The 13622-nt window shown below is 37.0% G+C and overlaps 1 protein-coding gene across 5 annotated transcripts in view; it reads left to right on the top strand.

Moving 5' to 3' along the window:
- Positions 1-13622, top strand: part of KLHL5 (kelch like family member 5) — a 160841-nt gene that overhangs the window by 119997 nt on the left and 27222 nt on the right. For all 5 annotated transcript variants that reach the window (XM_016423281.2, XM_056802543.1, XM_007507915.3 and 2 more), the window contains 2 exons: positions 64-276; positions 11896-12082. In XM_016423281.2, coding sequence (XP_016278767.1) covers positions 64-276; positions 11896-12082 — 400 coding nt within the window. The remainder of the gene's footprint in view (positions 1-63; positions 277-11895; positions 12083-13622) is intronic.

Raw genomic sequence — 13622 nt, forward strand, 5'->3', positions numbered from 1 at the left:
TTAAATAATCTATAGTATCAGAGAATATTTTAAAAGATCTGCATTTTTAATCTTTTTTTTTAGGAACATTTCATGGAAGTAATTAGAAACCAAGAATTTGTTTTATTACCAGCTAGTGAAATTTCAAAGCTCTTGGCAAGTGATGATATGAATATTCCTAATGAAGAAACAATACTAAATGCCCTCCTTACATGGGTCCGTCATGATTTAGAGCAGAGACGTAAAGATCTTAGTAAACTTTTGGCTTACATTAGGCTCCCTCTTCTTGCTCCACAGGTAAGCATTAAAAATGTTTTATAACCTTATTCTACATTGAGCATCTGTTTTGCTTATCATATTAGTATCTGCTAGTTTGTACTGATTTAATTTATTTACCTATGTTAGCAGTTGAGATATTTACATAGAATTCAATGTTAACTAAAGGTGGTGAATAGATGATATAATCAAGAAGACAGTGTTTTTGCTCAAAAGCTAATTCAGAAGATATAGGAGTCTAGCTTTTATAAAATCGAACCTTTAGGTATGTTACCTGACCATTTCAAACCAATTCCAACAATAAGTACTAATGAGCACTTCTCAGCATATTTATGCCTGTGCATAGAAATAGAGATTTTTATATTTATTCAAATACGTGGTATCTCCAAAGCATTGATGCAGTTCTAAGCTTAATTACTTAGAAATACACTAAGACTTTTGGGACCCTGTATTTTTCCTTTTACAAGTTATCAGACAAAAACACAAAATTATTGACCCAAATTAAGCTGACATTTTTGAAACTCTGAACTTTTCCAGAAGCTCAAGTCAGTGTTTATAATCTAAATATAATTTTGATATGTGGCTGGGGAAAAAATCATCTCTATTCACTAAATAGTCAGATAGTTGCTGAGACCCTTTTGGACATTTTTCTTTTTTTATCTTTAGTTCTTTCTTTAAATAGTTCAGGGTTAAATTGTTTATTTATCTTTTATCTTTTTCTAACTATTATTCCTTATTCTTGGTTTTTACTCATTCTTATTTAATCTCTGAATCAACTATTTGACTACACAGGAAGAAGTGAATTGACTTAGGGGCATTTCCCACATTATTAACAAGTCTTTTCCTGTCTTGTAAAATATATTCATTTTTGTTCTTTATGATATTATTTGGCATTCCCCCATATCTATCATATAGCCATTCTGTTTCAAATGATGTGTTTCCTTTCCAATTGTAAAGATTAAAATTAATATTCAATACTCCAAGTATTAATTTAATACTATTTATTAAAATCCACTTAGTGCAAAGAGAAATTTTAAAAAACAGATGAATGAAAAGAATGCTCCCTTCCTCCAGCTCTTCCACGCTGGTACAAGCCCAAGAGCCTGCATGGGCAGAAAACAGAAACTCAAAACCTCCATAAATGTAAGGAGATGCACAAATAGGAAAAGGGAAAGAGGATTGTGGGAAATGTAGACTCTAGGGTTCAAGATTCAAAAATCAATACAATTCTCCCTGTGATCCTTTGGGAGACCAGACTCTCCAATGGATCATGAAAACATAACTAATTTATTACTTGAACTGGAGGTATATACAAATATTACAGTTTTTAAAGGGACATTATAATTATTTGGGGATAAGAGGAAAATAAAAAAGAATGAACAAAACCAAAAATAGGTGCATTGGCAAAAAGCCAATTAGGGGGCAGTCCCCTTTGGCATAAGAGTGTACATTCAAAACAAAAACATTCAACCCTCCCAAAGTACAAATTTTCCATATCTCAAAGTTCAATCTGTATCTTCTGGTGCAGTGTATGGTCCCTGCAAGCATCTTCATGAAGCCTTCTAGACTCTGGGAGATAGTCTCTTGTTCTAAATTAGGCTCAAATTCAAGTCAAAGTTCACAACAACAACATAGTCCCCCCTGAGGACAATAATAATACATTCCCCCGAGGAGAATACAGGGATACATGTAGGAATTACACAGTGATACATGGTCGAGTCATAAGGCATATGAATCAAGTATAAAGAATATCAAAGAATCAAAGAAATTTTTTAAATAACCTCTGAGTCAGATGTAAAATATAAAAAGAAAACTTGAGAAAAATCGTGGGAAGAAAGAAAAAAGGAAAAAATTTCACAAATCTCAACAGGTTCTTGTAGTGACCCCATATCCCATATCCCATAAGTGTTCAACAGTACTCATTCACTAACCCAATTTAACAATCTGAACTACAGTAAGTTGTCATATCATGAGAGAAAATAGAAAAAGAGACTAGATCTCAAGACAAATGGGAAATAGAATTCCCCAGTTCAATCCTTTTCTTCACTTTATTTTGGGATAATGGAACCAGAATAATCGATGTTATATGTTCTTGATAGAGAGTGTGGTATGAGGAAGTCCTACATTTAACACATGTTAAACAGCCACAACCTTGAGTCTCACACATGATCAAGTCATTGTGCTTTTTGTGCAGAATGTCATCAGTCCCCATAGGATTGGTTTAGTTTCTTTTACCTTTTTGTGCTCATTTGGCATTTTGCAGGTGAATTTCTTTGCTCCTATATGATCTGTTTCTTCTTAGATTTGACATAGTCATTGAGCAAAAGTCTCACAATATTTAAATAATTAGTGACAGGTTGCCATAGTCCAAAGCCTTTTGGGGTGTGCTTTTATATGTTAGGTAAATGGACATCTTAGGTTAGCTATTGCAAAAAGTAAAAATAGTTTTTAAAAATCCCTTTCAATACTAGTGACATGTGTTTCAAAGGCCAAAAAAAAAATGAGAAAAGAAGGGGGGGAATCAAATACTGTATGACACATGTAGGAAGAAAACAAAATATTAAAATGTGTATATTTCACAAATACAGAGGTAAAGCATAGAGACTAGTTTCCAAAAAAATAAGATTAATTTCCTCTGTGACTTACCATGATCTGCAGTGTGAGTACAAATAAGGTAGATAAAACAATAATACATTCAAGAAAATACAAAAAAAAATTAGAAAAGGTGCAAAATTTTATAAAAGGCACATCAGGTCAATATTGATTACTAATACAGATTTTCTTCTTTGAGGTAGTACATGTGTTGCCCTTCAAGGCAATTTGTGCAAATACAAGGATCAGCCAAATAAAGTGTAACAAAATAGTACAAAATCCAGCAATAAAGAAGTCTAATCACAATCAGTGGTCAAATACAATCAGTGCAAGCAATTATTTATCATTAACAGAAGGTACTCGTTTTACATGGCTACAATGAATCCATGTGTCCCTTGTGATTTTTTAGATTTTCCCCATCTTGCTTAGTGTAGCACCCAGGAATATACACACCCACACTACACTGGCATGTGCTAGCAGATGACAAATAAGAAACAACAGACTGTCCCCTGGGCTGTCCTAAGCCAAGCATGAGCCACAATTGGCACATGTGAGATGGAGGAAGTGATGTAGAGAACTGCTTTTGGAGTTCTCATGACTTCCTGTGCAGAGGGCTGAGGGCCAGTTCGATCCTGGAACTCGAGCCTGGAGGAGCTCCCTCAGACAGATTCCTTGAGATGGTCACATGGTGAGTGATAAGACTGACTCCCTTTTACCTTGACTCTCAGGGGAGGCACCCCCCCCCCCTTGGCCAAGGCCTTGAACTCCTGACTGGCTCAGCCTGAGCTGGAGCAGTTTAAATTAACTCCTTTCTCTCTCTCTCTCTCTCTCTCTCTCTCTCTCTCTCTCTCTCTCTCTCTCTCTCTCTCTCTCTCTCTCTCTCTCTCTCTCTCTCTCTCTCTCTCTTAACTTCTTCCTCCTATTGTAATTAAATCACTATAAAGTTCCATTCTGACTTGAGTGTTTCATTTGGGATATAAGAAATTAAATCCTTTGTGATCAATAATTTTACTTCAGTCTCAACCCAAATTTACCCCTTACACCCTCCAATTTTTATGGCTTTGGTTTAGTTAGTAGGATCTGGAATGGCCCATCATAAGCAGGTTCAGTTGACCCAGTATGTTTAAAATTCTTTATTTACACAATATCACCTGGTTTTAAATCATGAAGCAAGAAATCAATGGGGCCTGCTTGAACAGTAGTTCCAGAGTCGTGGAGTTCTCACAATTTCATTTGTAATTGTCTGATAAATGTAGCAATGGTTGTATCCCCTCCTAATAATGGAGTATAGGCAGGGGCAAATGGTTGTGTCTAAATAGGTGAATCTCAAATGGTAAGAAGTGTAAATCACCTCTGGGTCTACTTCTGAGATAAAATAGGGCCAGAGGTAGAATTTCAGGCCACTTTAAATGACTCTCTGTGCACAATTTGCCAATCATGGTATTAAGTTCTTTATTCATTCGTTCAACTTGACTAGAGCTCTGGAGATGATATGGTATATGAAATTTAGGAGTTATCCCCAAACATTAATAAATTTGAGATAAGTCAAATCAGTAAAAATAGTTCTTTTATCCGAATCAATATGTGATGGAAGGCCAAAATGAGTAATAATTTCTTTCAAAAGGATTTTAACAGCAAAAGCCTTTGTGGCATGAGCAGTAGGAAATGCTTCAAGCCACCTGGTCAGTTGATCAACTATGACCAGACAAAATTTATATTTTCCAGATTTTGGCCTAGAGATAAAATCAATTTGTAGATGCTCAAGTGGTAAGTAAGCAAGAGGATGTCTACCAAAGGGTTTTCCTTGAAAGGCATGTTGATTAATGGCCTGGCAGATAGGACAAGCTGTACATACTTTGGAGGCAATTGTAGTTATACCAGGAGCTATCCATACTCTTTTAACAGTCTACAATGCCTTGGGAGCCAAAATGATCATGTTTATGAATGGAGTGACAAATCTAGTTATAGAAAGCTCTAGGGAGCAGGGGTTGCCATCTGATGATACCCATACTCCATTTATCTGTTTTGCTTTAAATTCTTGCTTCCATTTTTCCTCTTCCTTGTCATTATAAGAAAGGGATAGATCCAAATGATCAGTAATTGTTATATTCAGGGCCTTCTAAGGCTGCTAGTTTTGCTGCCATTTCTGCTTGGTTATTTCCCCTGAAGACAGGGTCAATGCCACCTGTATGTGCAGAGCAGTGGATGACAGCTATAGCTTCAAGGAGCTGAATGGCAGAAAGAAGTTCAGTAATAAGGTTTGCATTGGCAATACTTTTTCCAGCTGATGTTAAGAATCCCCTCTGAAGCCATAGTATGCCAATGATATGACATATACCAAAGGTGTAGCAGAAGTCTGTGTAAATTATGACTCTTTTATCCTTTGCAATGATACAGGTGTGTTTCAAAGCTGTGAATTGTGCACCCTGTGCGCTTACATTTGAGGGTAAAGAAACTGACTACAGAGTATCAAATTTGGTAACTACTGCAACTCCTGTATAGCACACACCATCCCTCATAAATGAAGAACCATCCGTAAATAATATTAAATCCAAATCATCCAAAGGGGTGTCCAGTAAATCATTATGAGGTTTATCAACAGTGGACACTAAAGATATACAGTCATGTAAAGGTTCTCTGGAAATTGATAAATCAGGGAGCAAGGTTGCAGGATTAGGAACACCACAGTGTTTTAGTGTGATATGTTCATTATTCAGTAGGGTTATCTCATACCTAGTAATCCTTTGGTCAGTAAATGCCTGTATCCTATGTATTCATAACAATATCTCAACCTCATGTGGATACATTATGGTCAGCCGGCACCCCAATACCAGATTGGCAGATTTTGTTACCAATAAAGCTGTTGTAGCTTCTCCTCTAAGGTGCTCTGGCAGCTACTGGGTCAAGCTGGGTTGAAAAATAGGCCACCAGGCATTGAGCATATCCCAAAAGTTGAGTCAGAACATTGAAGCTACCCCTTTTTGTTCATGGACACATAAGGTAAATGGTTTATCGTAATTTGGATGCCTAGAGCAGGGGCAGACAGGATAGCTTTTTTAAAAATTCAAAAGAGCTCTTAAATGTTCTGCTCCAGTTTAAGTGGTTCAGGAACCAAGTTTTTTGTGAACCAAGTTTTAGCAAAAACCAAGTTTTTGCTACAAGGAGCTTAGTGATTTTCCCATAGCAAGGGATTCACTGCTGACAAAATCCTGTTGCTCCAAGAATCACCCTAAATTCCTTTTTAGTGGTAGAAGCCCTTAACTTTTGGATATTTTTAATATGCTTAGGAGAAATTAAACAGGACCCAGCAGTTAAAATGAAGCCTAAATATTGTACCTTGGGGAGACACCACTGAACTTTGTTTTTGGAGACCTCTTGGCCTCTCTTATGTAGCTCTGAAGAAAGTGCTTGCTATCCTCTTAGAATCCTTCAGCATTTGGTGAGGCCAAGAGCAAATTATTCATATACTGAATTAAATGGCTGTATTTAAATTTTATGGCATCTGTATCAGCAATTGAGAATTGTTTGATCAGGGTGGGGCTGTTCACGAACCCGTGGGGCAAAAGATCCTAGATCCAATGAGAACCCCTCCAGGTAAAAGCAAAAATATGCCTGGAGTTTTCATGGAGGGGTATAGAAAAGAAAGCTGAGCACAAGTCTCCTACTGTAAAGTATGTTGCCGTGCTAGGAATAGAAAAAATAACAGTATTTATGTTAGAAACTACAAGGTGTCTCTTTATAACATGATTGTTCACAGCTCTCAGATCCTAGACAAATCAATAGAGATGCTTGCCTTTGGGCCCTAGTGTGGGCTTTTTAACAGGCAGGATGGGTGTATTGTATTCAGATTTACAGGGAATTATGATGCCTTGGTCAATCAGTGAATTTATTACAGGTGTAATGCCATCAGTTGCCTCCTTTGAAAGAGGGCATTGAGGAATGAAAGGAGTTGGGTTAGATTGTTTTTTTAATTTGGACAGGGACAGCTGATTTAAGTAGGCCAACATCAGAAGATGATGTGGCCTAGAGAGACTCAGGTATATCAGTTGGGATCTCAAAAATAGGAGTCTCCTTTGTCTCTGAGCATCTGAAAGAAGTACAGGGAGTAAAGTTAAGGATTCCTCAGGTAGTTCCAGTGTCATAGAGCCATCTGGAGAGCAAGTTATTGTGGCCCTAATTTTGCATAAAAGATCTCTCCCAGCCAATTTATAGGGGAGCCAGGCATTAAGAGGAAAGAGTGTTCCACACTAAGGGGTTCTGTGGATACTATTATAAGGGAAAGTTTGGGAACCTTTAGGGGTGTCCCTGATACCCCCATGACATTAATTGAGCCAATGGAACTGCAATCTGAATCAGGTGTACCCTTCAATACATACCAGGAAGCTCCAGTGTCCAAAAGACAATCATAATAGGTGTTACCAACTTTTAATGTTACATGGGGCTCGTCAGTATGGTGGGGGCAGTGAATAGGGACAATGGGCAGTAAAACGTCAGGGTCTGGAAAATCAAAGGTTGTATCCTCTGATTCTAGTGCCCCAACCCCCCTTCCCCAAATACCTTCATAATCTTTGGATAGTTCCTTGGGTTCTTCCCTGAGGGGCAATAGTACCCTGGATGGTTCAGGGGAAAACTTCACTCAAAATATACTGCTTTGGGGTCATTTGGTATGAGTTGTCAGGTGCCTGATTTATGTATCTAGAATTATTATCAGTCCTGAAATTATGATTTCTGATATCACCATTATAATTATTATTTCTATAATTGTTTCTCTGATAATTTTTCCAGTGGATATTGTTTCTTACTGCCTGGAACATAGTCCTACATCCCATAATTAAGTGGTCCTTTCTCTGACAGAAGGGGCAGTTAGGGGACTGATTGTTAGATTCTTGGAGAGGGGCTAGTGCTATTGGTTGAGAATCATGCCCTTTGTCTTGTTTATCAAGTCTATCCTTTAAAGATTTGATTTATTTTTTCAAGGTTTCTATGACATTATTAGCTTCTTTTTTTTTCTTTTTGGCCTTTAAAGACATAAGTAGCGGTGTTCCTCAACTCTTCAAGGTCCATCTGAGGCCACCATGGGCAATGTGTCTTAAAATAATCATAGATCACCCTGCAAGAGTTGTTGACAAAATGTCTCTTTATTTGCTTAATATCTTTGTCTTTAGAAATACCAAGGGCTAGAGTACAAGGAGAAGGAGGAAATTCAGAATCTTATGTGCCTCTAATTGGGAAAAAAGTAGAAGACTGTCATGCATGATAGCATTTATGGTGCTTAGCATTTTGATCAATAAAAAGAAAAAAATAAGAATGTATATTTTTATTTCTTTATTTTTTAATTATTGCAATAAGGGTTGGGTAGAGTAGGTGAGGGTATTTAACTTATTTTGCTTTATTTTTATTTTTTATGATTTTATTTTATTTTTATTTATTAAAAGGGGGGATATTTAATTATTTATTTGTTGCTGCCCTCTACTGGCAGTAAGCAACCACTATAGCTAAGCAGGGAAAGGGGGAAAAGAAAAGAGGAAAAAGAGAGAGAAAAGAATTAGAAGAAAAAAAATCTGTGCTCAATATTGACCTCTAGTGACAAAGAGGCAGCACTACAACTGGGAGGGTTATGGGTGTGGTTAGAGGTGGGTTTCAGGGTAAGAGGTGTGATTAGGAAATGCCAGAAACCAAAATGGAGGATATGACTACAAATCAGGGCAAAGACTGAGAGAGATGGAAGTAAGGCAGGTTTGGTAAAGCAAGAAGAGCTAGGAGTTAAGCTGGGGTGATTAAAAGAGGGCCAGGACCCTCCCAGCCAAGGCAAAAAGCCTGGCAGAGGCAGGGAAAAGGACTTTCCTTCTGAGCTGGGCTGGGGAAAGGGAAGCTTATACTTGCCAGCTAGAACAGAAGCAGGTCAGCAGAAAGCTCAGGGTGTGGTAGTTGCAGGAGTGGCCAAACTGAGCATGACTAGGCTTAAGCAGCTGCAGGAGGCAATAGAAGCACCAGGATGGGCTTGGGGTACCTCTGCTGAAGGTAGCAGTTCGTGGCAGTGGAGGAGTGAGCCTGCTGTTTAGCCAGGGTTTGGCCAAGCTGTGGGCAGGAATGGCCGATCAAGCTGATCAGGCTGCTCTCTAGGCCATGGGCAGGAGCAGCTTCTCCACCAAGTCCCCCAAATTAAAGCAGCTGGGCCAGTAGGAGAGTGACCAGCAGGCCAGGGTAGAAAATACTCACAGCTGTATTTGAAATCTGGCCATCTAAAGCACAATAATGTGGAACATTGGTTTCTGTCTTAGTTCATTTTAATTTCTGATTTATGAACTTTGTATATAAATAAATTTTAGAAGAATTGCCTAAAAGTCTAGAAAATTTGTATTTTGGCATATATTAAAAATTTTTTCTTCCCATTGTTTCTGTAACTGGCTTTAGGAGGAATTGGTTTTAGGAGAATTGACCCAGACCCACCTATTTTATCTCAAGTTATAACTAATGTTATATCATAGCAATTTCCTTTTTCTATTTTTCCCAGTTTTATTTTTGTTTAAAGTAAGTCATATTACTTACATTTACCAAACCTAATGAACATTAATTTCAATAAGTTTAATTCAGATTCATTAATGGGTCATAATCTTTCACATGAATAGGAAATACCATAAAGCGATTAAACCCAAAATATATGTTTATGCATTTGGACTGTGACTTTTAATTTGATAATTGGCCTTTGGCATATTGTGCTCATTTTCTAAATTCTATGTGCTATTTCTTTTACTGACTTTTGGGATACTTGGATATAACCTTCTTATTTACCAAATTATCATTAAATATAATCATTAGAAACACTGTGGCCTAATGGATCTAGGGCTAGCCTAGGAATCAGGAAGACTAGGTTCAAGTCCCACCTCCAACATCCTGGCTTTGTCACCCTGGACAGTTCACTTAGCCTATCAGTGCTCTAGGCATCTTTCTAAAGATTATCAGCTGCAAGAGGGTTACAATGATAGAAAGATTTTTCTCATCTCAGATTTCTCCTCAGCAGTGAAATCACAATCTTTATCCCTCCCTCTTATTACTGCTATGAACCACACACTTCTTTAGCATCTTTGCAGGCAGTATTAATGAAATCAAGAGATTTCCGTGTTTGCCATCTAATGAAATCATCAAGTGAAGTGTAGTGTAGAAAGAAATTGGAAGAGGGTCTGGGACAGAATCCTGCAGGACACCTAATGAGTAGGTAGAACCTGCATAGGAGTCAGATTGGTGGGAGACAAACTAGGAAAGAATGGTGTCCAAAAATTGCAAAAAAAAAAAAAAGAGGTTATGTCACTAGCTTTGTGTTAAGTATTTGTTGTATTTCTCCACTTGGGGAAAAAAAGGTCAGAGAACTTGAGAAAGGATTCTTAGTGCTTAGTAGGGAGGATGAAGAGTTTGTTGACATCATGAAAAAAATGCTATCCAAGAAAATTATAAATAAAAGATATTGCAGAATCAGAAGGGAATCTCAATAAAATCAACAGATTGGTAAATGGAACATTTGCAAAAAAGCAGTTATCCCCAAGGCCATTTGTGACTAACTGTGACATCTCTTAATTCACCATTCCATGACTATAATTCTTTTCCCATCAGTCTTAACTCTTTAGTTAACTGGCTCAACCTGATTTCTCCTGGTCAAAGTCAGAATTCACCTAGTCAGAAATTCTGAATCAGTATAACTATTACTATCATAAAATGAAACCATATAAAAATGATTTCTTCTGTATTTTCATATCTACACAATTGTTCATTTCCATCTTTAAAAAAAACCTTATGTGAGATGCCTGTACTATCATTGTATCTTGGGTCTTCTCTTTCACTTCCAAGCTGCCAGAAAAAAGATTCTACACTTCTTTGCTACCCACTAACTTCTGAATCCCTCTCGATTTGACTTCTGAAACCACCACACAACTGAAATAAAGTTCTTCAAAGTTACAAAGTCATTCTTAACTGACAAGGCCCTATCCACCTGTATCATTCTTGTAATTTTTGATACTGTTGATCAACTCTTCTTCCTGGATATTCTCTGAACTCCCTTGACTTCTGAGGCACTGCTGTCCTGTTGGAATCGCATTGAATTGAATTGAAGACTCACCCTTAGAGTCTTAATTTTGTATCATTTCCTGGAATACAGTTCTCTAAGTTCACTTAGACCATTACCTATCAGACTCTGCAAGCTCCATTTTTGGCATTTTTATTGAATTTCATTAAATTGTATTAGTATCACTGAATCACAGTTTCAGAATTGAAAAGGTCTTTGGTAGCCATCTTATCCAATTCAAAAAATCTTTAAAATTAAGGATTCATTTAAGTACGTATATAGGAGGTTTTTGTTTCTTAGAATATTTGACATTTGGGGAACAACTGGGTGGTTCAGTGGATTGAGAGCCAGGCCTAGAGATGGGAAGTCCTAAGTTCAAATCTGGCCTCAGACACTTCCCAGCTGTGTGACCCTGGGCAAGTCACTTAACCCCCATTGCCTAGCCCTTACCATTCTTCTGTCTTAGAACCAATACACAGTATTGATTCTAAGACAGAAGGTGAGGGTTGGTTTTTTTTTTTTTTAATTTGACATTTGGAGTTCTCTACTACTCTTCCCCTTAAGAAGTCAATATGTATCTTTTAGGTTAGCATCTACTAAGAGTATTCAGAGGCTTTTCCTCAGAGCTTTTGAATAGTGAACTTGAGTAGTTTTTCCCTTCTCTTTTTTTCATGGAGAAAAAAATATATATTAAGAGAAGAACTTGAGAGCCAAACCTAGAGACAGGAGGTCCTAGGTTCAAATCTGGCCTCAAATACTTTCCAGCTATGTGACCCTGGGCAAGTCACTTGACCCCCATTGTCTAGCTCTTACCACTCTCCTGCCATGGAACCAATACACAGTATTGATTCCAAGACAGAAGGTCAGGGTTTTAATAAAAATAAATAAATAAAATAAAATAAAATAAAATAAGGCATAATGTATTTTTGTCAACTATATAATTTTTTTAATTTTTTCTTGCTTATCATTTGCCATAATCTTTTTTTTTTTAGTTCCTTGCTGACATGGAAAATAATGCACTCTTTCGGGATGATATTGAATGTCAGAAACTTATTATGGAAGCAATGAAATACCATTTGTTGCCAGAGAGACGACCCATGTTACAAAGTCCTCGCACAAAACCTAGAAAGTCAACTGTTGGCACATTATTTGCAGTTGGAGGAATGGATTCAACTAAAGGTATTAAGAAGAAGGTTCCTTTGTTTTGTGGGACAAAGAAGGCAATAATGCTTAATTTGTATTAGCAAAGAATTGGTAACCGCTTTATCAATAAATCTAAGCTTCCTTTCCTTGACCAACTCCTTATATAATAATGCCCAACCAATAAAGAGAGGTAGAAATCTGAATGGGAAAATGTTCATACTAGACTCTCCAAAGATCAAAACACAAAGATGTTAAGGGAACTGAGCAAAGAGGAAAATCTGCCAAATATGATAAAGAATTTTGTCTTCTTTACCATCATCTCTCTTGAGATGCTAGTACTGCCATAAGGTCTTTTAACCTCAGGTGTAACAGATCTACAAAACTGAACCCCTGAGAAAAATGACAGTCTTGCAACTGAGGAAAAGATATTTATTAAAGAAACATGCCAATATTATGTAAGTTGAATTCTCAAGAATATGGACTATTAGGAGACTCATCAGGTGAGTAATATACAAATTTATCAGTAATGGCATCTCTATAACAGATATCAATCTTAGAATGATGTCACATAATTATTTCTATAAAAAGAATTACAGTTGATACTGGGGGCAGTTAGGTGGCACAGTGTATAGAGAAGGAAAATCTGAGTTTAAATGTGACCTCAGACACTTAACTAGCTTTCATTTGAAAATGAATAAAATAAGAGTGTGCACCTCTGAGGGTTATGGTGAAGATAAAATAAAAGAATATTTTTAAAACATCTTTCAAGCCTTAAAGATCTGAATAAATTCTAGCTGTTACTATCTATTATTACCTGTTCTAAGAAATAGTGGAATTCAAAAACACACTGACTTCTTAACTCCAGAGTCAAGAGGTAGAGAAATTAAAGACTAGATTGCAAAGTCAAGCCACTACTTCTTCATGGCTGCTTGAAAGTGACATGGCTATGAATGTAGCCCAGAGGTTACCTATCTTGTCCATAAACAAACATGAGAAGAGAGAAATGTAAAAAGCAACAAAAACAAAAAACAAACAAAGAGTAACAAGAAGAAAGGTCAAAGTCGCCATTCCACTCTTATCCAAAGTCACTGTCAAGAAGGGCAGAGCTGGAGATGCAGCTATAAGATCAATGATTAAATATAACATTACCAAGGAAAGCAAAGATCCCAAAACTCTGTGACAAGAAGCAGTGGTTTTTAGGGAACTAGAAAACTATTTTGCATTCCAGCTTTTACTTTTCTCCTTCCCCTTTCCCACAAAAATATTTGCCAGGAGGATTTGGGCATATTAGGAAAAAAGTATTATTTCTTAATTTGAGCAAACCCCAAAATGTTATTTTATTTAATGTAATGAGTGCTGTAGGTTATTTCTTCAACAGCTAGGAATATTCAGTAAAACCACGCTGCTACTTCAGCCACAGTTGCTGCCACTATTATTTATGAAACTCTTGACCAAATTATTATAGACCTACCTTCAAAGGCCATGTCTAGGGCTGCTGGGCATTCAATAATTGACTTCAGGTACTGGTATGACTCCCACTCTTCCCTCTGAATTTAGCCCAGTTGCCCTTGCTTTT

The sequence above is a fragment of the Monodelphis domestica genome, chromosome 6 (genome assembly GCF_027887165.1).
Source record: "Monodelphis domestica isolate mMonDom1 chromosome 6, mMonDom1.pri, whole genome shotgun sequence".
NCBI lineage: Eukaryota > Metazoa > Chordata > Mammalia > Didelphimorphia > Didelphidae > Monodelphis > Monodelphis domestica.